Source organism: Gopherus flavomarginatus, chromosome 7 (genome assembly GCF_025201925.1).
Source record: "Gopherus flavomarginatus isolate rGopFla2 chromosome 7, rGopFla2.mat.asm, whole genome shotgun sequence".
In the NCBI taxonomy this organism is placed as follows: Eukaryota; Metazoa; Chordata; order Testudines; family Testudinidae; genus Gopherus; species Gopherus flavomarginatus.
Window position 1 is genome coordinate 37,798,543 of NC_066623.1, and position 27,470 is coordinate 37,826,012.

The following is a 27,470-nucleotide window of genomic DNA, read 5'->3' on the forward strand; positions in this document are numbered from 1 at the left end:
TACATATTTACTTTGGAACATTTCAGGTGTAAATGAATTGAAGAAAGGTATATTTTGTTTGATAATTTCATGAGAAAAACAGGAAAAGAAATTGCTGATTGAGATACTAGCAATTCTAGGAGGTTTTACATTAGATTTTCAAGTCTGCATTGATCAAGCCTACGGCAATGGATCTAATATGGCTGGGAAGTACAAAGGTGTACAAGTAGTTCTGCTTGAGCATAATTCAGACTGTATTTTCTCCAGCTGTGGAAACCACACACTATACCTTGTAAGTGTTGACTGTGCTGAATCATGCAAGGAGGCAATTACTTACTTTGGAACTGTTCAGCAAATATACAAACTCTTCAGTAGCAGTCCTCAAATGTGAGAAATTCTGAAGAAATATCTTCTTGTTTCACTGCATGGGGTGTCCAAAACTAGATGGTCTGCATAGATTGATGGTGTTCAACCAATTGCACAGCATTTGAATTCAGTGAGAAAGGCTTTAAATGAGCTTGAATCTCTCAGTCTAACTGCACAGGCTCATATGGAACTTCAGTCTATTCAGAAGCACATATCCACATTTGAATGCATTCTGGTGTTATCTTTGTGGATGAAGCTACTTACAGTGACCCACCAAACTAATCTGGTAATTGAAGCATGCAGTGCTACTCTTGGTGTTGAGAGGTATAACACTGAAAGTCTTATCAATCACATTCAACAGATTTGTGAACAAAGGGATGCGATCCTGACTGAGTCCAAATTAGTAGCACAGAATATTGGCATTTCCAATCTCCACCAATCGCACTTACCTACTGAATCTGATGCAGAGCAGCATTCTAGGGCCAATGTGTTCCTTGTCATCATTGACTCTATTCAATCAGGTCTTATACATTGATTTGAGTCACTACGACTAATTTGTATCCTTTTGGGGTTTCTTTGGCAGTTCAACAGACTGAGTAATGAAGATCTACTTTCTGCAGCTGAACAATTTCAGCAACAGTACAACAAAGAAATCTTAAAAGATATCAATCTCAAAAGATATCAGTGACAAGATCTTCTTCCTCAAATGAATATATTCCATGAACTTTAAATTGGATTGCAAGCCAAAGGAATTGCTTCAAGAAATACTCAAACTTGGACTCTCTGGGGTGTTTCCTAATATCGCAATTGCATTGTGTATTTTTGTCAATTTGCCTGCATTAGTGGCTTAAGGTGAATGCACCTTCAATGTGTTGAAGCAGGTAAAGAACTATCTCTGTTGAACTATGGAACAAGAGCATTTGCATGGGCTTAATATCAACTGTGACATTGCACAAAAGCTAGATTTTTCCTCAATAAGTAATGCATTTGCACAGAAGAAGGCTAGAAAAAATTTGTTAAATAAAAAAATTCAAATTATGTCTCACTCTTTTTTTTGGTGCCTTATTTTGTTTTCATGTGTCGTCATTTTTTATTTTTATTCTGGCTATGGGCCTCAAAAGCTGGAAGTGGCCCCGGGCCTCTCTGGACCTCTGAGAGGGCCTACAAAAAAGTGCCCCCATGGATAAACACCAAAGTAAAAACTGATTAGAGGCAAAAGACATCCTGCAAAATTGGAAGTTAAATCCTGCCAAGGAAATACAAAGGAGCAAAAACTCTGACAAGTGAAGTGTAAAAGTATAATTAGGCAGGCCAAAAAAGAATTTGAAGAGTATTGAGCAAAACTAACATAAAACTTAAAAAAAAGTAAACTAGAAGCAGGAAGTACATCAGTGGGGCCATTAGGCAATGGGGTGCTAAAGGAGCACTCAAGGAAGACAAGGCAATTGTGGAGAAGCTAAATTAATTCCTTGACTCAGTCTTCACTGCAGCAGATGTGAGGGACATTCGCACACCAGAACCATTATTTTTACATGACAATCTGAGGAATGGTCCCAGACTGAGATGTCAGTAGAGGAGTTTTTGAAACAAATTGATAAATTAAACAATAATAAGTTACCAGAACCAGATGGTATTCACCCAAGAGTTCCGAGGGAACTCAGATATGAAATTGCATAACTATTAATTGTGGTATGTAACCTATCACTTAAATCAACATCTGTTCCAGATGACTGGAGGACACAAATTGTTAAAAAGGCTTCAGAGTTAATCCTGGCAATTATAGACTAACTTTAGTACCAGGAAAATTGATTGAAACTATAGTAAAGAACAGAATTATCAGGCACGTAGATGAACCTGGAGACTCTCATTAATAACCAAACTTCCATACAAATGGACTTCACTAAAATAAGACAGGAGATCTACATTACTCACTTCACCTCTCTACAAAGGAAAAAGGACTGTAAGCTGTCTAAACTCCTACCTGCCTCATGGGGCCACAACCGTGGTACCCCCAACCCACCCAGCAATATCGTCAATCTATCCAACTACACACTCAGTCCAGAAGAAAAGTCTGTCCAATCTCGGGGACTCTCTTTCTGCCCTGCCACCCCCACCAACATGATATAGTTCTGCGGCGAACTGGAAGCCTACTTTCGCCATCTCCGACTCAAAGAATACTTTCAGGACAACACTGAACAGCGTACTGATACACAGGTACCCTCCCACCAACAGCACAAGAAGAAGAACTCCACATGGACTCCTCCTGAGGGTTGAAATGACAGTCTGGACCTCTACATTGAATGCTTCTGCCGACGTGCACAGGCAGAAATTGTGGAAAAACAACATCGCTTGCCTCATAACCTAAGTCGTGCAGAACGCAATGCCATCCACAGCCTCAGAAACCACCCAGGCATTATCATCAAAGAGGCTGATAAAGGAGGTGCTGTTGTCATCATGAACAGATCTGACTACCAAAAGGAGGCCGCCAGACAACTCTCCAACACCAAATTCTACAGGCCACTTCCCTCAGATCCCACTGAGGAATACACTAAGAAACTGCAACATCTACTCAGGACACTCCCTACACTAACACCGGAACAAATCAACAAACCCTTAGAGCCCCATCCAGGGTTATTCTATCTACTACCCAAGATCCACAAACCTGGAAATCCTGGACGCCCCATCATCTCGGGCATTGGCACTCTCACTGAAGGACTGTCTGGATATGTGGACTCCCTACTCAGACCCTATGCCACCAGCACTCCCAGCTATCTCTGTGACACTACTGATTTCCTGTGGAAACTACAATGCATTGGTGACCTTCCAGAAAACACCATCCTAGCCACCATGGATGTAGAGGCTCTCTACACGAACATCCCACACACAGATGGAATACAAGCTGTCAGGAACACTATCCCTGATGATTCCACAGCACAACTGGCTGCTGAGCTCTGTGCCCTTTATCTTCGCACACAACTATTTCAAATTTGATGACAATATATATCTCCAGATCAGTGGCACCGCTATGGGCACCCGCATGGCCCCACAATATGCCAATATTTTTATGGCCGACCTGGAAGAACACTTCCTCAGCTCTCGTCCACTCACGCCCCTTCTCTACATACGCTACATTGATGACATCTTCATCATCTGGACCCATGGGAAGGAGATTCTGGAAAAATTCCACCACGATTTCAACAGCTTCCACCCCACCATCAACTTCAGCCTGGACCAATCTACACGGGAGGTCCACTTCCACACCATGGTGCAAATAAGTGATGGTCACATTAACACCACCCTATACCGAAAACCTACTGACCGCTATGCCTACCTTCATGCCTCCAGCTTCCATCCTGAGCACATCACATGATCCATTGTCTACAGCCAGGCACTGAGGTATAACCGCATCTACTCTAACCCCTCAGACAGAGACCAACACCTACAAAATCTCCACCAAGCATTCTCAAAACTACAATACCCTCACGAGGAAATAAGGAAACAGATCAACAGAGCCAGATGTGTACCCAGAAGCCTCCTACTGCAAGACAAACCCAAGAAAAAAACCAACAGGACTTCACTGGCCATCACATACAGTCCCCAGCTAAAACCTCTCCAACACATCATCAGGGATCTACAACCCATCCTGGACAATGATCCCACACTTTCATAGGCCTTGGGTGGCAGGCCAGTCCTCGCCCACAGGCAACCTGTCTACCTGAAACATATTCTTACCAGTAACTGCACACTGCACCATAGTAACTCTAGCTCAGGAACCAATCCATGCAACAAACCTCGATGCCAACTCTGCCCACATATCTACACCAGTGACACCATCACAGGACCTAACCAGATCAGCCACACCATCACTGGTTCATTCACCTGCATGTCCACCAATGTAATATATGCCATCATATGCCAGCAATGCCCCTCTGCTATGTACATCGGCCAAACTGGACAGTCGCTACGGAAAAGGATAAACGGTCACAAATCAGATATTAGGAATGGCAAGATACAAAAAGCTGTAGGAGAACACTTCAACCTCCCTGGCCACACTAAAGCAGACCTTAAGGTGGCCATCCTGCAGCAAAAAAACTTCAGGACCAGACTTCAAAGAGAAACTGCTGAGCTTCAGTTCATCTGCAAATTTGACGCCATCAGCTCAGGATTAAACAAAGACTGTGAATGGCTTGCCAATTTCAAAACCAGGTTCTCCTCCCTTGGTTTTCACACCTCAACTGCTAGAACAGGGCCTCATCCTCCCTGATTGAACTACCTCATTATCTCTAGCTTGCCTGCATATATATACCTACCCCTGGAAATTTCCTCTACATGCATCTGAAGAAGTGGGTATTCATCCACGAAAGCTCATGCTCCAAAACATCTGTTAGTCTATAAGGTGCCACAGGATTCTTTGCTGCTTTTACAGATCCAGACTAACACGGCTACCCCTCTGATAGATGAACCCGCTTTGTTGGGGGAAGAATCAACATGGCTCTAGTAAAAAGAAAATCATACCTCATCAATCTATTAGAATGCTTCTTTTGGTAGGGGCAGAAGTCAACAACCACGTGGGCAAGAGTGATCCAGTGGAAATAGTGTACTTGAACTGTCAGAAATCCTTTGACAAGATCCTTCCCCAAAGGTTCTTGAGCAAAGTAAGCAGTCTGTGGAATAAGAAGGAAGGATCTCTCGTGGATCAATAACAGGTTAAAAGACAAGGAACAAGGGGTAGGAATAAATGGTCAGTTTTCAGAATGGAGAGAGGTAAATAGCGGTATCCCCCAGGGGTCTGCACTGGAATCTGGTGTTCAACTATTCATAAATGATCTGGAAAAGGAAGTGAGGTGGCAAAATTTGCAGATGATACACAATTACTCAAGATAGTTAAGTGCAAAGTAAAATGCAAATAATTAGAAAGGGATCTCAGGAAATTGGATGACCAGGCAATAAAATGGTAGATGAAATTCAGTGTTGATAAGTGCAAGTAATGCATATTGGAAAACATAATTCCAACTATACATACAAAACAATGGGATCTAAAGTAGCTGTTACAACTCAAGAAAGAGATCTTGGAGTCATTGTGGCTAGTTCTCTGAAAACCTCCACTCAATGTGCAGTGGCAGTCTAAAAAGCTAACAGAATGCTAGGAACCATTAGGGAAAGGATAGATAATAACACAGAAAATATCACAGTGGCACTATATACATCTATGGTACACCCAAACCTTGAATATTGCATGCAATTCTGGTTACCCCATCTCAAGAAAGATCTAGTTGAATTGGGGAAGATACAGCAAAGGGCAACAAAAATGATTAATGGTATGGAACATCTTCCATATGAGGAAAGATTAAAAAGACTGTGACTGGTCACCTTGGAAAAGAGAAGACTGAAGGGGAATATGATAGAGGTCTATAAAATTGAGGATGGCATGGAGAAAGTGAAAAAGGAAGTGTTATTTACTCCTTCACAACACACACAAAAAAAACCAGGAGTCACCTAATGAAATTAGTCTGCAACAGATTTAAAACAAACAAAAGGAAGTCCTTCTAAATGCAAGGCACAGTGAACCTGTGGAATTCGTTTCCAGCGGATGTTGTGAAGGCCAAAATTATAACAAGGTTCCTAAAAGAATTAGATAAGTTTATGGAGGATAAATCCACCAGTGACTATTAGCCAAGATGTTGTAAGGATGTAACCCCATGCTCTGAGTGTCCCAAGCTTCTGATTGCCAGAAGCTGGAAGTAGGTGGGTAAATAATACATCTTAAGTTTATTATTTATGTTACCATAGCTTAATTTGCATGATATGTCAGTGTGTGGAACGATGTGTGTGTATGTGTGTAATTTTTTATGAATGTAGTATTACATGAATTTTACAGTAACTGGTTTTTATTGTATGTATACTATTACTTATAAGAAAATGAGGCTTGCTGCAGTCAAGTGCTATGTACTGAATAGGCAGGACAACTTTCAGCGTTAGATACGTACTTGAATTAGTTACACTTCTCAGCTATCTCGTTCCGTGTGGGAACAGGAACAAGTCTGATATAATATATACAGTGAAACAGCCAAGATATTCTATCACAGATTGGACTCAGAGTCTAGGTATATGCAGTTGTTATAATTACGAGATGTTGGCAATAGAGTGGAAATGAAAGTATAAGTGAGCCTCAGACGCATGGCCTGATTGAAAGCAGCCAAAGGTGAACTTTAAATTAAAGAGTAAAATTTAGGTTAGGATTTTCATATGAGCGTTAGCTCCCTAAATCCCATTGCAAGACAATGAAAGTTAGGCACCAAACTCTCACCAAAATTCCAGCTTCCATCTTCAAAAGGCTCGTTTGTCACATCAGCTCTTGCTCTCCTTGCCCAGTGAAGTGGCAGGTGTTTTGGTTACAAACAACAGTTTAACAGTTTGATTAATGTTCAAAGGCTTACATTGATATTGTGTCAGGTCACTTCTACAACTAAATATAACCTGCCTTCCCCGTAGAACTTTTGTTGTCGTTAGTGATGAAGAAAATGCATTTCGCTTTAATTCTCAGAGCCCATGATGTACCTGTCAAGTTTTCACCTTTTAATTCCAACTCCCCCCCCCCACAAAAGGCATAAAAAGAAATAAATGGAAGAACACAATTGTGAAGCAGAGAAGCTGTTGTTTGTATGAGGAAAAAATGTAATGCACACGATCAGCCACATTATGTCGCTGTCCACCTAAAAAGAAATTGTAAGGCAAAAAATCAAAACCACTCCTCTTTTTACTGAATACGCAGTCAATCGGGGGTTCAAGAGGACCGCAAACATCGTGGCATTGGAATTAAAATACCAATTTCCAGAGGCTTTCACATTTTTGTATGAATTGGCTGTATATTCGAAGAAATCGGCGTCCGCGATGGCTGTTTTCCGGCGAGACTCCCTGGCAACCAGGCAGCTGCTGCGGCTGGTTCTGTTGCACACGGCCTGGGAGGTGGGCAGCGGCCAGGTCCGTTATTCCGTGCCGGAGGAATCCAAACACGGCACCTTTGTGGGCCGCCTGGCCCAGGACCTGGGGCTGGAGGTGGCGGAGCTGGTGTCTCGGATGTTCCGGATGGTCTCCAGCGGCAGGAGAGACTATTTTGAGGTAAATTTGCAGAGCGGCGTTTTGTTTGTGAATTCGCGACTAGACAGGGAAGAGCTGTGCGGGCGGAGCCCCCTGTGCGCCATTGACCTGGAGGTGATAGTGGACAAACCCCTGAGGATATTTCACGTGGAAGTGGAGATACAGGATATAAATGACAATGCTCCTGTGTTCCCCGTAAATGAATTAAACTTGTTTATATCAGAATCAAGACTGCCGGGTTCGCGTTTCCCACTAGAAGGCGCTTCAGACGCAGATATTGGTACAAACTCTCTGCTAACCTATAAACTCAGCTCTAATGAATATTTTACTTTAGATGTACAAGTGAGAAATGACCATAATAAATTAGCAGAGCTTGGGTTAAAGAAATCTCTGGATAGAGAGGAAACCCCTGAGCATATTTTATTACTCACGGCCACTGATGGGGGCAAACCGGGACTGACGAGCACGGTTCAGCTGGTGGTCACGGTGCTGGATGCCAATGATAACGCGCCTGTATTTAATCAGTCAGTTTATGAGGTAACTGTGTTAGAAAATACAGCTAAGGGGACATTAGTCATCAAATTTAACGCCACAGATTTGGATGAAGGGACTAACAAGAACATTTCATATTCGTTTGGTAATTTTGTGCCTCCCATTGTAAGAGCGGCGTTTAACCTAAATTCACATACCGGTGAAATCAGGGTGAAAGGAGACCTGGATTACGAGCACGTTGAGTTATATGAAATTCGAATTGAAGCTCAAGATAAAGGTCACCAGCCAATGACGGGACAGTGCAGTGTTTTACTACATGTTTTAGACGTGAACGATAACGCCCCGGAGCTGGCCGTGACTTCCCTTTCCCTGCCGGTACCAGAGGACGCTCCCCCAGGGACAGTGGTGGCGCTTATTAGCGTCTCTGACCGGGACTCGGGAGACAACGGCAAAATCACCTGCTCCATCCCCCCGGACCTGCCCTTTCGGCTCGTCTCCACCTTTAAGAATTATCACTCGCTGGTGCTGGCGGAGGCCGTGGATCGGGAGCGAGTGTCTGAATATAAGATCGTGGTGACAGCCAGAGACGAAGGGGCCCCGTCTCTCTCGGCCAGCAGCAGCATTTTGGTGCCGATCTCGGATGTGAACGATAACGCCCCCGCTTTTCCTCAGCCCGTTTACACGGTGTTTGTGAGGGAAAACAACCCGCCCGGGGCCCATCTCCTGACCGTGTCGGCCTCGGACCCGGACCTGCGGGAAAACGCCTTTGTGAGCTACTCGGTGGTGGAGCGAAGTGTGGGAGAGCAGCCGCTGTCCAGCTACATCTCGGTGCACTCGGAGAGCGGGCACATCTATGCCCTGCAGCCCTTGGACTACGAGGAGCTGCAAGTGCTGCAGTTCCAGGTGAGCGCGAGGGACGCCGGGTTGCCGTCGCTGTGCGGGAACGTGACTGTGCAGCTCTTTGTCCTGGATGCAAATGACAACGCGCCCGCAGTGTCCCCGGCTGGCTCGGTCCGCGGCTCGCCAGGGCCCGAGCTGGTTCCGCTGTCGGCCGGCGCAGGGCACGTGGTGGGCAAGATCCGAGCGGTGGATGCGGATTCCGGCTACAACGCGTGGCTTCGCTACGAAGTGCAGGAGCCCGGGGCTGCGGGGCCTTTCCGGGTGGGTATGTACAGCGGGGAGATCAGCACGACGCGGGCCTTGGAGGAGGCGGACGGCCCCAGCCAGAGACTCGTGATCCTGGTGAAGGACCATGGGGAGCCGGCGCTGTCCGCGACAGCCACTGTCAGCCTGTCCCTGGTGGAGAGTCCCCAGGCTGTGAAATGGGACTCGAGGCCAAGGGGCGGGAGCGAAGGGCCCTTGGTTGACATGAACGTGTCTTTAATGATCGCCATTTGCTCGGTGTCCGGGCTGTTTGTGCTGGTGATTGTCGTGTACGTTGGCCTGAGATGTCACCAGGGTCCGGCAGTGATGTGCGGGCCTGGGAAAGCCACCGTGGTGTGCGCGAGCGAAGTGGGGAGTTGGGCCTATTCCCAGCGCCAGAGCCGGAACTTGTGTGTAGGGGAAGGCATCGCCAAGAATGACCTCATGGTTTTCAGTCCCAACTTTCCGCACTCCTGGGAAAATGGAGAGGCAGGGAAGGGGCAGATTCTCACACCAAATGAGTCTGGTCAGGTGAGTTTCACGAATTTGTTCTATATTTTTCTGTGAATTAAAAAAAAGGTAATACCTTAATGTATTTGAAGAAATTAAACTAAGCTGTATTGCTTTATAAGCCATTTTTTCGCTCCACTAGATTTAGAAGGACAGTTTCAACATTATTGATGAGAATGATAATTTTTTCTGAGTATGAAATAATAGTAATAATATATATAGTGGATTAGAGTAGTTCTTCTCTCTTCCGAAGGTGACCAGTTAGAAATACTTCTGAGGAAGGTTCAGGGATCTCCATAATGGGCAATTATGGGGAAACCTGGCCTATAAGTGAAGCTGGGCACATAGATGTTGGTTTATGTTATGAAACATTAGGTTTTTATAACGTTTAGTGGTATTTTATTCTTTCTAAACTAATTGGAATTTTAAATTATATAGAGATACCTTTCATCTTTGATTGTTTCTCAAGAAACTGTTGGTTTCTTCAGTGTCCAGAGGCAGTGAGTTCCACAAGTCGATAATGTATGGCATAAAATGTGCTTTATTTTATCAATTTTAAACTGGTTCCTCCTCAGTTTCATTGAATGTTCTCTTGTTTTTGTTTATGATGTGATAAACCAGAATTTTTCACTGATATTTGTTTGCATAATTCATTATATTGTATGGTTCTTTAATGTCCCCTGTCACTCATCTCCTCTCTCAACAGTCCTAAATGTTTCAATATCACCTATTTTTGATTCCACTTCGCTCGATTAATTTATTTAATTGAATTGATTCAGTGAAAATTTGAATGGGAGAAAGGTAAATAGCTGAAATATTTTTGGTGAGAACAATGCCCTAAGTTGTTTTTCTGATGAATTATTATGTATATTTTAACTTTAAACGTGAGTAGATGTTGTATCAGTTACTGCTAGTCACAATTGATAGGAAATGTAGATGATGACACAGTTACTGAAAAATCATATCGAGCTGTAGAGATTCGTGGTTGCCAATTACATGTTCAAAGAAGCAGTAGTAATGATAAGATTATTGATCTGAAGTTATCTTCCATTGCATAATATAAGTAGCTCAATAATTTTCTACTTCTACATAAACTTCAAACTGTGCAAGATGTTTAGAGTGCTGAACAATTTCAGCACACAAACGCCAAGGGAAGAAACAGCTTTAAATTACAGTTTCTTTTCTTGTTTAGAGCTGGTAATAGGAGATGCAAACAAAGCAAATGTGAGCCAAGCATTGGCTGACTTTCAAACAAATATTGACTTTTAAAATATGTTGCTATAAAAATAAGTAATTATTTCTTGTGGTGTAATTTATTTCAGAAAGAAGATTAAATATTGTGACATTATATTTGAAGGAATTCAAATGATTTCAGAAATTAGGATTATGCTCCCAAAATTTCCACTTGTTTCCATTGGTAATCGGTATATACTGTCATAATAATACTCCTGATCTTATTCTTATTTATTCCTGAGATCAATGGAGTTATGAAGTGAAAAAAACATGGAATGCGAGAGAAAAAATTGTCTGAATATTAATTTGCTGGAGAGGTTGCAAGTGGCTGTAATATGAAGATCTGAAAATGTAATTATATTTATAAGTATAGAAAGTCATTTAAAAACTTTACGGGATTTTGGTGCTGAAAAGAGACAATGGAAAGTTTTAGGAAAGAAAACTGTGATTTTATAAATTAAAGAAAAATTGTACTCTTATTCCTTCCATTCACGGTAGGTACTAAAAACTGACCCTAGATGAGAGAACATTCATATTTAAGTTTATATAGATTGTGTCGAAGAATGTATTTATATTAAAAGTACAAACTGAGGCATTCAGGCCATGAGGCAACAGTACTAGATTTGGGTCAGGCATGCTTTTAAAAAAATGTTCCTAAATGAAAAGGGATTTTTTCTTTTAAATCAATAGAAAACAAACACTTTTGGAAGGGCTTTTCTACAGTCACTGACTATAACTCTGGTTTGAAGAATCTGCTAAATTAAAAAGTATCCCAAATCCTTCTTTTTTACTTCCAGACTGTGTCTGAATTGCTGAACTGATATACTTTTGTTAAGAAAACTCCTGTTTGTGAATAATTTCTGAAAATTATGTCGTGACAAATGGCATTTTCTGTAATATTTTAATGTGTTTCAGTTTCCTTCTGTAGTTAGCATTGTTACCCAGTGGATACAAAAGGAACTTGGAACAGAGTAGGAGACATGAGATGTGTGTCTCCTAGCTGTATGTGGTGGAATGAATGGGTCATGAAAGAACTGGTTGAAACTGACCAAGATAAACAGAGGTTCCAGAAAGACCATGAGACCTCTTTCCTCACCCCCTGCGCAAGAACAGGAAAATTGACATCTAACAGCAGGAAACCTTGTTAGACAGAACATGTGAACTCAGCTGGAGAAGAAAGAAGAAAGGTATCAAGTGACTGGAATAAGGGCTGCCCTTTGGAGGGACACACAGCTCTTATTTGAGACTGAAGATCAGGGAGAGAGTCAGAGCCAGCTTGCACTGGCTGGGCCAGGATTGACTATGTCTTAATCTTTGCCGCTCTTTGCAACTCAAGGACTTCAATACGCTGTGTGCCAAGTGACTAATACATTATTACCTTGTTTTGAAATGTCTGCCTGCTGTTGCTGAAAATAGTCACTGAAAGCCTTTTGCCCTGAAGATGGACAGTGCAAGCCTTCCATCAGAGTCTGTCTTGCCTGCAGAGAGGCACAGTGATCACTGGTGCCTGAAGGCTCAGTCTTGGAGTTTTGGAGGCCATGGGCCTGCTCCTGAGGAACTGTGTGAACCCTTGGGGTTTGGCACATTAAAAGAGTCACTGTTGAGGGACTGGTTATTGCTGGGGCATAAACCAGACCCTGTGGATCCATGACAGATGTCACTGTCCTTTTAGGTGTCAATCTTCTCTTCAGCCTCCGGAATGACATTGCATCCATTATTTAAAATGGCTATCTAACAATATCTTTTCAGATTGGATAATCTTGTTAACATTCTTCAGAAATAAATTGAAATAGTTTAATAATTTAGCTGGAGGTATTTAAAGGTTCATAAAAATAATAACTCTGATCAAAATTCAGAAAGAAAGTATTAGAGATTTTTACAGACAATAAGTATAATTTAAAAAATTGTTGGATAAATGATTCATATGAACAGCAGTTCTCTACCCTAATCAACTGATATATAATTTATTCTAGATTATTGCTTCACTATGGAGGAGTTTAGTAATAGTTTTAAAATTAGTTTTACATAATGCTTCAATATTATCTGTAACTGGTGTTCCTGGGTATTTAATTTCCTCCCAAAGACCCAAAGATTGTAAATGCAGTATCCTATTTTGGGAGAGTCCAATCAGCAGTATTTCTGTTTTGTGTAGTTAATTTTGTTTCCTATAACATAGAAAATTAATCTAGAATGCAGAGATCCTCAATGATAGATTATAGGGGCTGGAGTGTGAGTGTTCATGTCTAATGGTTAGAGTCAGGCACATGGAACCAGAACTGGGGTCAGAGTCAGATGCCAAGCCAAAGGGCAGAGCTGGAGTCATGTGTAGAGCAGAGAAGCAGGGACCTGGAATGAGTCAGGAAAGGAGGAACAGAAAGGGGTCTTGGATAAAGATGACAGGAATCAGGAGCAGGCAGAAAGGCAGGGCTCAGGCAAGTAGGTAGGGTCCACAGTAGCAGCCTGCTAGGAATTAATCTAGTTCCTCAGACAACATCTTTGCCTCTTTCTGGTTTAGTAGAGCATCCTAGACAATTGGTCAGCTGGATATCTCCCCCAGTAAGGAGTTTTGTGGATGGGGCCTTTGCAAGATAGAGCTTCACTGGCTCCCTTCTCTACTGGGTCAGGTAAACTGCTGGGTGGTGGCCTTGGTGTGAGGACTGTGTAGGGACACCAGGGCCCAAGGACTGTGATGATCACATAGATTTACAAGACTGTGTTAAATAAAGCATAATGGCATCAGCTTAGAACAACAGTTTCTGATGCATCCTGTTATAAAAGCAAATAATAGAGGAAACATTGGGTATGCCTGGTACATTCTTCTTTCCAACTTTATAACATCAGTCACATAGATCAGAAATATACCACTGAAAATTAAGGCTGGATATAAATATTGTTATACATTGAACTAAGAAAAGCCACACAACCTGGTCAAAAGCCTTCTGAGCATTGCTTGACATTTTAAGGTCCAATGGTGATTAGAAAAGCTGCTTCCAGTTACATGTACAGATTTATATGGATGTACTTATTTTCCTTATTACCTTTTCAATTCTAATAGCATATGTCAAACTGTCCTACTATGGCTCAAGAGAGTGGCTACTAACCTCAGTGCAGTGTTAGAAAATAGGCCACAAACCCCAGACTGGCTGTGAGTTCTATGCTCAGATTTAACCAACCAATTATCCAGTGTAAACTCCTCAGGCACTATAACAGCCTTAACATGGAGTCACAAACAGTCTGATCTGTTTTTCCACCCAGGGAAACATACCTATGGGATAGATGATTCTCAGGTTACTCCCAGTCCCAAAGGACCAGTCACTTACCTCAGGTCAATTGCACCTTAGATCTCAAACCAAAGACAACACTTGTAGCCAATCATATAATAAATTATCGAAAGATTTATTATGTAGGAAAAGGAAACAAGAGAGTTGTTTACAAGGTTAAAGCAGGTAAGTATATATACACACAAATGAGTTCCAATCTTAAATTTCAAAAAAATAATAGAAGCTTTTATAATAAGCAAGCTCTGTATGTCCTGTAGGGCTAACCAGGCTAAGCACTGGAGATCTTTTGCTCATCCTTTTCACCTCAGAGTACAAGCAGCATAAAGATACAGTTCCTTCTTGTGAGGGTTTTTTATCCCTTCCCTCCTTCTGCTTCAAGTGCAAACTTGGCTGATTGGAAGAATTCACTTGAACCTTTCCTCTTCATTGACAGGGAGGAGTAGGGAAAGAGAAGGGGGCATGGAAAGGCAGGATAGAGCAGAACAATCAAGAAAATGTTTTATTCTCTGATGTTCCATAATAGTTCATCTGGTGTCAATGGGCCTTTTTGTCAGGTGGGACATAACGCCTTCTATTGGAGACTAGTACTTCATACTTCTCTCCCGTCTCCTGACATATACAGTTATGGAGGCTCACAGTATTAATGCTCAAATATTACCTTACAACATGGGATATGGATGTTTTAAGTGAGATTAATCCCTGCAACAATTTACAAGCAGTCAATAAAGTCTAAACACTAAGCACATTATTATAATTATAATACCTATTTTAACAATACTAACACAAAGATGAACCAGACTGATTTCAGCTATGTTTTTGTCAGTATTCAAGTGAGGCATGCGGACCTTGGCATAAGCTGGCACCTCCTTTGCCAGCATCATTGCATAGACAGAGCCATAATGTTAGTGACAATATTCATCAAGGAAGTTTGGAGATATGATTATTAGATACAGATTTCCCTTTTGCAGGCAGCAAGACCACTGTAGCATTTATTAGTCTCTTTTTATTTTTGCAATTTTCAGTGGTAGGCATGGACCCAGTTAGCAGAATTGGGGCTTCTGTTATCACCTGCAACTTATTTTAATTTACATTTATATAGACATTTTAAATCCCAGTTGTTCCCTCTTGGCTTATTTCTTTCTTGTCTTTCCTTTGAACATACTTGTGTGTTAAGTTTAACCAATGCTAATTCATTATATTGTTTATTTTTATTCTATTTAAACTCACTATTTTAGGATAATGATTTTGTTAAAGGATAAACTGGCTTATTTCCAAAGATTTTAATCATTCTTCTATATCTGACCTGCTGACTTCTTGAGATCCTGGAGATTTTCTTCTGGTTGTGTCAGTAATTCCAGGGAAGGTGTGGCATCTTCTGATTTTTGAAATAAGGAAACATTGAAAAGTATCCAAAGCATTTCAGAGTATAAGAAAGCTTGTGTGTGATTATCATAACCTTAGTCCCAGATTTGGACCTTAGCGTCCAAAATATGGGGGTTAGCATGAAAACCTCCAAGCTTAGTTACCAGCTTGGACCTGGTACTTGCTGCCACCACCCAAAAAATTAGAGTGTTTTGGGGCACTCTGGTCCCCCTGAAAAACCTTCCCTGGGGATCCCAAGACCCAAATCCCTTGAGTCTCACAACAAAGGGAAATAATCCTTTTTCCCTTCCCCCCTCCAGGTGCTCCTGGAGAGATACACAGACACAAGCTCTGTGAATCCAAACAGAGTGACTCCCCCTCTCCGTTCCCAGTCCTGGAACAAAAAGCACTTTCCTCTTCACCCAGAGGGAATGCAAAATCAGGCTAACAAATCCAACACACACAGATCTCCCCCCTGATTTCTTCCTCCCACCAATTCCCTGGTGAGTACAGACTCAATTTCCCTGAAGTAAAGAAAAACTCCAACAGGTCTTAAAAGAAAGCTTTATATAAAAAAAAGAAAGAAAAATACATACAAATGGTCTCTCTGTATTAAGGTGATGAAATACAGGGTCAATTGCTTAAAAGAATATTGAATAAACAGCCTTATTCAAAAAGAATACAAATCAAAGCACTCCAGCACTTATATTCATGCAAATACCAAAGAAAAGAAACCATATAACTTACTATTTGATCTCTTTGTCCTTACACTTAGAAACAGAAGATTAGAAAACAGAACTACTTCTCTAAAGCTCAGAGAAAGCAGGCAGACAGAAAACAAAGACTTAGACACAAACTTCCCTCCACCCAGAGTTGAAAAAATCCGGTTTCCTGATTGGTCCTCTGGTCAGGTGCTTCAGGTGAAAGAGACATTAACCCTTAGCTATCTGTTTATGACAGTGATGCACTGTGCAAACAGTTCATTAATGATAGTTCTTGGCTCAGACAGCTTACTCCATCTGAAAGACTTAGGCATCTAAGAGCTAGAAATAATAATGTTTTTCCCTTTGTGATTTTAAAAACAAGATCAAATGCTGTACTTTTACATTTGATGTGTGCACTGGTTTAGCGTGTATTTGGTAGACTGGCAAGATGAAGTACTATCCTATCCTGAAAATGTGAACAAGTTTCCTGTAATAGTTTTGGGCTGGTTGATTCTCTGGATCCTTTTAGATGAATGGCAGCTGAGGAGGTGACCTTAATAAAGATTTCATTAAAAAGGGGAGCCCATAAACTGGAGCTTGTTATTGGCTCCTTCCATTTCTGGTAAATTAATTAAATGCCAAGTAGAGTTTCTGGCTCTGTTTTCTCTGAATCTTACTTGCTGATCTTTATTTTCACTCTGTGGCTTTGCTGTATTCAAGTTTTCCACCTCTTAATATGAAGTGAGCTCCCTCTTGCCTTTCCTGAGAGGCCTCTCTGCCGTTTCATGTATTTCAGAATAGCTAGAAGTGCATCAACCTGTTCTGAAAGTTTCATGCGTCCATTGTGCAATGCATTAAGAATTACCATTACTTTCATTAAACTAATTCAGTGGCTGCTTGAGCTGTTCGACTGCAATGTGTCTGTGTCGTGGAGAGCTCAGGTAGGGAGTTGTGAGAGGACGCCCGCCATCAGGTGGATTCTGACTGGAGAAGATCAAAATTTCCAGGCCACTATGCTTTTGTTGGCTGGTTTTAAGTTCGGCCATCTTCTAATCTAGAGGGAAAGTTCTGGAGGGCTTTTGAGTTACTTTCTGGAGGCGTGGCATTGCTGGGGGAGCAGAGCTCTGGCTGTAGCGATCTGTCACACTATAGAGTCACTTGATTTCTACCCAACAATTTATATTTAGAAACATAGCTAGAGATTTTGCAAAATGTATATTATTCTTAAATCTGCAATAAGAACAGCGGGCATGAAGTAACGGTATTGGGATTCAGAAATATATCGTCTTACAAAATAAAACGAGCACCCAGCTGGGCAAAAGGGAAAATTTCCCTTGTGTTTTCACATTCACTTCACTAACAATTACTGTCACAACACCTAACTTACATGTAGTTGTAGTTAGCAGGCCTATTATAGTTCATTGTGACTTGTTAGTTCCATTCTGTGGTCCAGTCATTGCCTGTAAAAGGGACTCACCAATGCATTTCGTAAAATAAGGTGGAAAGATTTCAAATGAAAGTATACTTTTTAAAAACCCGAACAAGAATGATGAATTACTTTTCCTTGTATTGAACACCTTAAAGGCTTTCCATCTTTCATTTTCTGCATTCAGATAGAGTATTAAAACCATATTATATATTAACAGCTGATACGGTGATTTCCTCTTTGCTAAAGAGAAAACAAGTATTAGCGATCATTAATTTAATTACTAACTTGGCTAACACTAATATTGGGGGCGGATACCAGACTACAAGAATTTCAACTCTGGGATGGCAAAAAAGTTAGACGTCATGTACTACAGCCCGCAGTATCAGCATTGCTCCAGACTTTTAACGATTATTCCGTCGGAAATTAAAAATAGACTAGAGCCAATAATGAAGTACAGTTGACCAAGAGTCCTTATACCATAATGAGGGGGCAGCGGAGGGAGGAACGATGATTAAATATAACGAAAAGAAATAGCTAGCAGCGGACTTCATATTTACATCACAAGATGTCGCTGTTGACTGAAAATACGTTTTCATAGACAGGGGAAAATACAGCTCCTCCCACCGTACTCATAATAACATCCGCAGCAAGTCAGAGATTGGCCATCATTGCCTGCTACGGCTCGAATTAAACCTTTGCAAAGACGTGGCAGGATATAGTAAAATATTAATTTTCTGGCAAAAACTGGGATTTTATTTGTTAGCCTGCACTCTCCGCATTCGCAATGGCTCTTCTCCGGCGAGACTCCTTGGTAACCAGGCAGCTGCTGCGGCTGGTTCTGTTGCACACGGCCTGGGAGGTGGGCAGCGGCCAGGTCCGTTATTCCGTGCCGGAGGAATCCAAACACGGCACCTTTGTGGGCCGCCTGGCCCAGGACCTGGGGCTGGAGGTGGCGGAGCTGGTGTCTCGGATGTTCCGGATGGTCTCCAGCGGCAGGAGAGACTATTTTGAGGTAAATTTGCAGAGCGGCGTTTTGTTTGTGAATTCGCGACTAGACAGGGAAGAGCTGTGCGGGAGGAGCCCCCTGTGCGCCATTGACCTGGAGGTGATAGTGGACAAACCCCTGAGGATATTTCACGTGGAAGTGGAGATACAGGATATAAATGACAATGCTCCTGTGTTCCCCGTAAATGAGCAAAACCTGAGTATAGCAGAATCACTCACGCTTCCAGGTTCGCGTTTCCCGCTAGAGGGCGCGTCTGACGCAGATATTGGTACAAACTCGCGGCTAACCTATAAACTCAGCCCAAGTGAACATTTCACTATAAATGTGCAAACTAATGAAGAGCAAAGTAAATCTTTAGTCCTTGTTTTAAAGCAATCACTGGACAGAGAGGAAACCCCTGCGCATCATTTATTACTCACAGCCACTGACGGTGGCAAACCGGAGCTCACTGGCACAGTTCAGCTGCTGATCACGGTGCTGGATGTGAATGATAACGCGCCTTCTTTTAACCAGTCTAGTTATAAGGTTCGATTGTTAGAAAATGCAGCTAATGGAACAATGGTAATGAAAGTGAACGCAACCGACTTAGATGAGGGAATTAATAAGGATATTTTATATACACTTCGCGGTGTTACTCAACCCAATGTAAGTGCCACCTTTAGAATAGATTCAAATACTGGAGAGATCAGTGTAAATGGAGAACTGGATTTCGAAAACACTAAATTACACGAAGTTCGAGTAGAGGCCACTGACAAAGGTAATTTCCCATTATCCGGGCACTGCAATGTTTTCGTAGAAGTTTTAGACGTTAACGATAATGCCCCCGAGTTAATAATAACGTCTCACTCTCTACCGGTGCCGGAGGACGCTCCCCCGGGGACAGTGGTGGCTCTTATTAGCGTCTCTGACCGAGACTCGGGAGACAACGGCAAAGTCACCTGCTCCACCCCCCCGGACCTGCCCTTTCGGCTCGTCTCCACCTTTAAGAATTATCACTCGCTGGTGCTGGCGGAGGCCGTGGATCGGGAGCGAGTGTCTGAATATAAGATCGTGGTGACAGCCAGAGACGAAGGGGCCCCGTCTCTCTCGGCCAGCAGCAGCATTTTGGTGCCGATCTCGGATGTGAACGATAACGCCCCCGCTTTCCCTCAGCCCGTTTACACGGTGTTTGTGAAGGAAAACAACCCGCCCGGGGCCCATCTCTTGACCGTGTCGGCCTGGGACCCGGACCTGCGGGAAAACGCCTTTGTGAGCTACTCGGTGGTGGAGCGAAGTGTGGGAGAGCAGCCCCTGTCCAGCTACATCTCGGTGCACTCGGAGAGCGGGCACATCTATGCCCTGCAGCCCTTGGACTACGAGGAGCTGCAAGTGCTGCAGTTCCAGGTGAGCGCGAGGGACGCCGGGTTGCCGTCGCTGTGCGGGAACGTGACTGTGCAGCTCTTTGTCCTGGATGCAAATGACAACGCGCCCGCAGTGTCCCCGGCTGGCTCGGTCCGCGGCTCGCCAGGGCCCGAGCTGGTTCCGCTGTCGGCCGGCGCAGGGCACGTGGTGGGCAAGATCCGAGCGGTGGATGCGGATTCCGGCTACAACGCGTGGCTTCGCTACGAAGTGCAGGAGCCCGGGGCTGCGGGGCCTTTCCGCGTGGGTGTGTACAGCGGGGAGATCAGCACAACGCGGGCCTTGGAGGAGGCGGACGGCCCCAGCCAGAGACTCGTGATCCTGGTGAAGGACCATGGGGAGCCGGCGCTGTCCGCGACAGCCACTGTCAGCCTGTCCCTGGTGGAGAGTCCCCAGGCTGTGAAATGGGACTCGAGGCCAAGGGGCGGGAGCGAAGGGCCCTTGGTTGACATGAACGTGTCTTTAATGATCGCCATTTGCTCGGTGTCCGGGCTGTTTGTGCTGGTGATTGTCGTGTACATTGGCCTGAGATGCCACCCGAGTCCGGAAGTGATGTGCGGGCCTGGGAAAGGCACTGTGGTGTGCGCGAGCGAGGTGGGGAGTTGGTCCTATTCCCAGCGCCAGAGCCGGAACTTGTGTGTAGGGGAAGGCACCGCCAAGAATGATCTCATGGTTTTCAGTCCCAACTTCCCTAACTGTGCAGAGAAAAGTGGGACCGTGAAGGAACAGGAGCTAGCACCAAATTCATCTGGCCAGGTGAGTTTCATGAATCTGTTCTATTCTTATTACGTATTCAAATATTTTGAGATGTTAATGTGGGTTGACATGATTGTTTTCCATGAAAATATAATAGAAATTAATTAAACCTGATTGTATTGCTTTAGAAGAGATGTTTATGATGTTTATGAGGACAGTTTCTATATTTTAATTGCAGTGGTAGTTTATTTTTGGGAATGAAATGGTAGTGATATTTATGCTGTATCAGAACAATTGCCTTCTGTTTGGTATCTTGTGTCTGACGGTTACCAGTTAGGGATGCTTCTAAGGAAGGTTCAGGGATGTCCAAAATGGAGAATTATGGGATAACCTGACTATACTTGAAACTCAGTGTAACTCCTGGCATTTAGCTGTTGGCTTATGTCCAGAAACATTAGGTTTGATGTCCCTTTTGTTGAATTTTATTATATCTAAAGTAACTGGCTTTAAATTATCTAGATGACATCTAATCCTTTTCTGTGTCCCAGTAAACTCCAGCTCTTGTAATGTGTCCTGGTAGAGAGTTTCATAGGTGGATAGATCATGGTGCAAAAATATGCTTCTTTTTTAGTTTACAATTAGTTCCTCCTCAGCTTTGTTGAATGCCCCCCTAATTCTTATATGAGAAGAAGTGGGAAATGAGAGTATTTCACTGACCTTCCTCTGTATCATTCATTATGTTATATGCTTTTATCATGTCCTCTCTCACTCATCTCCTCTCTAAACAGCTCGATCATATAAAACTGAATTGCCTGAGGCTTAAAGTAACACCATGATCTACTCCCCCACATGCTCCAGTGAGTGCCACTACCATTGCTCCAGGGGCAGGACTGGAGCAGGAGGAAATCCTAGCAAACTATATTAGGATTAACAACGAGGAGACCTTGTGGCACCTCAGAGACTAACAAATGTATTTGGACATAAGCTTTTGTGGGCCATAACCCACTTCATCAGATGCATGGAGTGAAAAATACAGTAGGCAGCTATAAGTATACAGCACAAAAAGATGGGAGTTGCCTTACCAAGTGGGGGGTCAGTGCTAACGAGGCCAATTCAATCAGGGTGGATGTGGACCATTTCCAATAGTTGACCAGAAGGTGTGAGTATCAACAGAGGGAAAATTACCATCCCAGCCACTATGGATGGAGAACAGACGTGGGCAAACTATGGCCCACGGGCCACACCCAGCCCACGGGACCATCCTTCCTGGCCACATAGCTCTCGGCTGGGGATCCTATCCCCCAGCCCCTCCCGCACTGTCCCCCCCTCTCCCACAGCCACATCGCCATGCAGGCTGCGCTCTGGCCTGCCTCTCCCACTGGGCACTGTTGTGAGCGCAGCTGGCTCTGGCTGGGTGTCGTGGCTGAGAGCTCCTGCTGCTAGTAAGGGGGCGTGGATTGGGAGGGTTGGTTAAGGGAGTGGGAGGTCCGGGGGGGAAGTCAGGGAGGAGGGGGTGGTTGGATGGGACAGAGGTTTGGGGGGGTCAGTCAGGGGATGGGGAACAGGGAGAGTTGGGAGTCCCGGGGGGCCTGTCTGAGAGTGGGGATTTGGATAGGGGTTGGGAGGGCAGTCAGGGGACAGAGAACAGGGGGGTTGGATAGGGGCAGGGGTCCCAGGAGGGGGTGGTCAGGGGACAAGGAGCAGGGGGGGGGTTGAATGGATTGGAGGGTTCTGAGGGGGGCAGTCAGGAGGCGGGAAGTGGGAGGGGGTGGATAGTGGGCAGTCTTCCCTACCCCTTCATAGAGTTGTGCAACCCCGATGTGGCCCTCGGGCCAAAAATTTGTCCACCCTGATGTAGAATCTCTCTACACCAACATTCCACACAAAAATGGACTACAAGCCATGAGGAACAGTATCCCTGATAATGTCATGGCAGACCTGGTGGCTGAGCTTTGTGACTTTGTCCTCACGCACAACTATTTCAGATTTGGGGACGATTTATACCTTCAAGTCAGTGGCGCTGCTATGGGTACCCACATGGCTCCACAGCATGCCAACATTTTTATGGCTGACTTAGAACAACGCTTCCTCAGCTCTCATCCCCTAGTGCCCCTACTCTACTTGTGCTACACTGATGACATCTTCATCATCTGGACCCATGGGAAAGAGGCCCTTGAGGAATTCCACCAGGATTTCAACAATTTTTACCCCACCATCAACCTGAGCCTGGACCAGTCCACACCAGAGATCCACTTCCTAGACACTACAGTGCAAATAAGCAATGGTCACATAAACACCACGCTATATCAGAAACCTAATGACTGCTATACTTACTACATGCCTCCAGCTTTCATCCAGATTACATCACACAATCCATTGTTTACAGCCGGGCCCTAAGATACAACCACATTTGCTCCAATCCCTCAGACAGAGACAAACACCTACAGGATCTTCATCAAGCATTCTTAAAACTACAATACCCACCTGGGGAAGTGAAGAAACAGATTGACAGAGCCAGAATCGTATCCAGAAGTCACCTACTACTGGACAGGCCTAACAAAGAAGGTAAGAGAATGCCACTAGCCATGACCTACAGCCCCCAACTAAAACATCTCCAGCGCATCATCAAGGATCTACAACCTGTCCTGAAGGATGATCCCTCACTCTCACAGACCTTGGGATACAGGCCAGTCCTCACTTACAGATGACCCCACAACCTGAAACAAATACTCACCCAGCAACTACACACCACAGAACAGAAGCATTAACTCAGGAACCAATTCCTGCAACAAACCCCGTTGCCAACTCTGTTCACCTATCTATTCAAGGGACACTGTCATAGGAACTAACCACATCAGCCACACCATCAAGGGCTCATTCACCTGCACATCTACCAATGTGATATATGCCTTCATGTGCCAGCAATGTCCCTCTGCCATGTACATTGGCCAAACTGGACAGTCTCTACGCAAAAGAATAAATGGACACAAATCAGATATCAAGAACTGTAACATTCAAAAACCAGTAGGAGAGCACTTCAATCTCCTTGGACACTCAATAACAGACTTAAAAGTGGACATTCTTCAACAACAAACTTCAAAAACAGACTTAAACGAGAAACTGCAGAGCTGGAATTAATTTGAAAACTTGACACCATCAAATTAGGCCTGAATAAAGACTGGGAGCGGCTGGGTCACTACAAAAAGTAATTTTTCTTCTGTTGATCCTCACACCTTCTTGTCAACTGTTGGAAATGGGCCACATGCACCCTGATTGAATTGGCCTCTTTAGCACTACAAAAATTAATTTTTCCCTCTGTTGATATTCACCCCTTTTTGTCAACTGCTTGGAATGGGCTATATCCACCGGGATTGAATGGACCTCATTAGCACTGATACCCCCACTTTGTAAGGCAACTCCCATCTTTTCATGTGCTCTAGATTTATATCTGCCTACTGCATTTTTCATTCCATGCATCTGATGAAGTGGGTTATAGCCCACACAGGCTTATGCCCAAATGAATTTGTTAGTCTCTAAGGTGCCATAAGAACCCCTCATTATTTTTGCTGATAGAGACTAACATGGCTACCCCTCTGAAACCTATATTAGGATTGAGTCTTGAGAGGTAGTGACACATTTATCAAAAACACTTAGGTAAATGGCATAGATTGTAAGGGCTGGACTCTGGAGGGACCTAGCATCCCAATTCATTTTGGTCAAGGAAAGTTTGATAAGGGAGGATGACAGACTTCTGGTAAAAGTTTAATTGGCTTTGGCTGAATTCCCTATAACTGTACCATTGGCCAAGGTCTACCTTGAGTGCAAGAATTTTAAAGGAGATGTTGTTAATTTTGGAGATCTACTTCCCACTGGCATTTTAATTCGTAATGATATTTTAGTCATGTCTGAGCAGGTTAATATCATAATTGCAGTCAGAAGGAGTATGGCTTTGCCTTGCCTGGCTTGTCTTGGACAACAGGGAGGGCTTTGAGGGGCATGAAAATGCACTTTGTCAGCTCAAAGTAACAGATTGTCCCTGGAGGAGGGGTTTGGAGTCCCATTGTTTTGCCAGAGTCTGCTCTTAACATAAATGAGACTCACAAGGAATTTTTTGTGATCCTTCCCTGGACAAGGAGAGAGATAAGGCTCAGAATAATACCCCATCTCTGGAAGAAAAGGGCAGATATTAACATAGTTGGTTTTCTCAGAAAAAAATTGTCAGGAAAAGGTCCAAATGTCATGTCTGTAGTTTTCAAACAGCTATGGGAGTTGTGTGGAGTGAGCCTTATAGAAGCCTTCCCATGTTATCTAGAAACCCATGGTCTGGTAGAAAGATTCAATGGAAAATTCAAATCTATCCTGATTAATGCCATTATCTAACTTGATCCATACTCCACAGCCCAGATAGAGAACCTACTTGATCTGTTGTCTGGGGGAGGATGCAAAGTTAATAAATACTTTGGATTTGACTCGAGGGCATAGGCAAATTCTCTTAGATGCTGGTGTTCCAGAAAAGTCAGCTTTCATAGTGGAATCTGGCCTGTGTGAGTTTAAAGTTATGGCTCTTTCATATTTGGATTGTTAAGGAGAGGGCTGAGAAGTATGAAATATACATTTCTGGGGGAAAGCCCAGGACCTGAAGTGTATTGGGATAACCCTGCTGTATAACCAAGACTGGTGAGAGCAAGGGTGTGACTGGCAGGCTGCAATTACACAAACACATCTAAGAGTGATCTGAATGCTGGTGGCTGGTTGTGAGGTGTCCAGGTGAAGGCTACAACAGCAAGACATCGCAAAGCAGCCCAGGTTACAGGGCAGGGGTGACACAGCCCTGTAACTGGTCTGGATTGTATTGCAATATGACACACTTACTACTTCATTGTTAAACTCTGATTTAAGATTCTTTTTTTAAAAGAAAAATGCTGTGTCTATGACATGCTGGCTTCTTGGGTTCCTGGACACTTTACCTCTAGTTGCAACAATTATGTGGGGAAATATGTGGCATCTTCTTGTGTTTAAAAGGAAAGAAATATTATCACTGTAAAGTACCCACAGCAATTCAGGTTAGTAGAAAGCAAATCCATGCTGTGCACCGTGTAAGCATTTAATCAGTGATAGTCCCTGTGCCGAAGAGCATACTATCTGCAATACAGCATAGAGCGCAAAAGGCTTAAAGCCTCTAAAAGCTCAGAATCTGAAAGCTCTTTCTATTCATATTTTTGAAACAGAAATACATAACATTCTTTTAGATAGGGTTTCTGCACTGACATGCGAAATACCCGAGTTACTTACAGAGTGTGATAGACAACATTCCTTTCTTCAGATGAAGAATCTTTTCCCGATCCTGGAATTTTAAACATTTCATGATCACCGTCTTAGGCCTTTTTCCTGGAGTCATTTTAGTTTCCTGGCCTTTGGAGGGCCTTTCAGATCAATAACAGGTGGGAAGCCCTTAATAGAAAATAAATCATAAACAGGGGAGCCCATAAGCTGCAGAGCATGTTACTGCTTCCCTTTTCTTCAGATAAACCTGTTAAATGCAGATTTGAAGTCCAGACTCTGTCTTCCACTCCACATCATCCACTTTGGTAAATACTTTTAATTAGTCATTCTGAATCTTGCCGATCTTTATGCCTCCTGCCAGTTTTCTATCCTCAAGTTCCTCTCCCCTTTAATTGAGCTTCAGCTTCCACCAGCCTTTCCTGTAAGACCTTGATATCGTTTAATGTCTTTAAGGGAAGCTGAAACAGCACCAACCTATTTTGAATGATTCAGGTGTTCCATTCGAATTACATTTTGGGTATTCTTTCATTCAGTTAATACGCCAGCCTGGATATTTCCTCCACGGAGCTCTGTGGGTGTGGCTATGGGAAGCCCACAATGAAATAGATTCTGATTAGGAGCGAATAGCGATTGGAATCGATTCCATGGTTTCGTCGCCTGTGTTGACGAGACTGTGCTCTGGAGGGATGTGAGGGCATTTAGGTTTCTTTCTGGGAGGACGACGGGTGCTCAGGAGCAGAATTGTGGCTATATAGAACTGTCAGAACCTGGGGTCACGTGACCGCCACTTGGTTATTTGCATAGAAAAATAGAGAATTTATAAAATGTCGTATTGTATCAAGAAGCCTGTAAAAAGAACGCAGCGAATGAACTGACGCCAAGGGGAAATTTTATTCTGAAATATATCATCTTGCAAAATAAAATGAGCCCCAGAGATGCAAAGGGGAACTATTTCAATGTGTTTTCACATTCACTTCACTCACAACAACTAACTTATATGTACTGAAATATAATGAGACAAGACTGGAATTAGCTCGTCTATGGCCAGTGTAAAAGAAGCAGTGAGAGATAAAAGGCATCTTTTAAAATGTGGAAGTCAAATCCTAGTGAGGTAAATAGAAAGGAGTGTAAACACTGCCAAATTAAGTGTAAAAATGTAATAAATAATAAATAGGAGTTTGAAGAACAGCTAGCCAAAAACTTAAAAGGTAATAACAAAATGTTTTTAAGTGCAACAGAAGCAGAAAACCTGCTAAACAACCAGTGGGGTCCCTGGACGATCCAGATACAAAAGGAGCACTTAAATATGATAAAGTCATTGCGGAGAAACTAAATGAATTCTTTGCTTCAGTCTTCACCACTGAGGAGGTTAGGTAGATTCCCAAACCTGAGCTGTCCTTTGTAGGTGACAAATCTGAGGAATTGTCACAGATTGAAATGTCATTAGAGGAGGTTTTGGAATTAATTGATAAACTTAACACAACAGTAAC

At 43.2% G+C, this 27,470-nt stretch overlaps 2 protein-coding genes across 2 annotated transcripts; both read left to right on the forward strand.

Annotated features, from left to right (window-relative positions):
- The first annotated feature begins 7,163 nt into the window (after window positions 1-7,163).
- LOC127055374 (protocadherin alpha-13-like) lies at window positions 7,164-26,597 on the forward strand. Its single transcript, XM_050962273.1, has 4 exons — window positions 7,164-7,464; window positions 8,608-9,447; window positions 20,596-20,757; window positions 26,514-26,597. The coding sequence occupies exons 1-4, from the start codon at window positions 7,237-7,239 to the stop codon at window positions 26,595-26,597; spliced, it is 1,314 nt and encodes a 437-aa protein (XP_050818230.1). The 5' UTR covers window positions 7,164-7,236.
- LOC127054753 (protocadherin alpha-13-like) lies at window positions 18,257-20,583 on the forward strand (the record flags this gene model as incomplete). The annotated part of the gene is made up of 1 exon (XM_050960920.1): window positions 18,257-20,583. A coding segment is annotated over exon 1 (2,202 nt), but the record flags the coding sequence as incomplete, so codon positions are not given.
- Window positions 26,598-27,470: the final 873 nt, after the last annotated feature.

What these genes read in the sequence shown, in the direction of transcription:
- LOC127055374 (XM_050962273.1), top strand. Translation starts at nt 7,237, where the DNA reads ATGGCTGTTTTCCGGCGAGACTCCCTGGCAACCAGGCAGCTGCTGCGG. An exon ending in CCGTGGTGTGCGCGAGCGAA is followed by an intron (nt 9,448 to 20,595) that starts GTGGGGAGTTGG and finishes TGCGCGAGCGAG; the next exon opens with GTGGGGAGTTGGTCCTATTC. An exon ending in CACCAAATTCATCTGGCCAG is followed by an intron (nt 20,758 to 26,513) that starts GTGAGTTTCATG and finishes TCTTTCATTCAG; the next exon opens with TTAATACGCCAGCCTGGATA.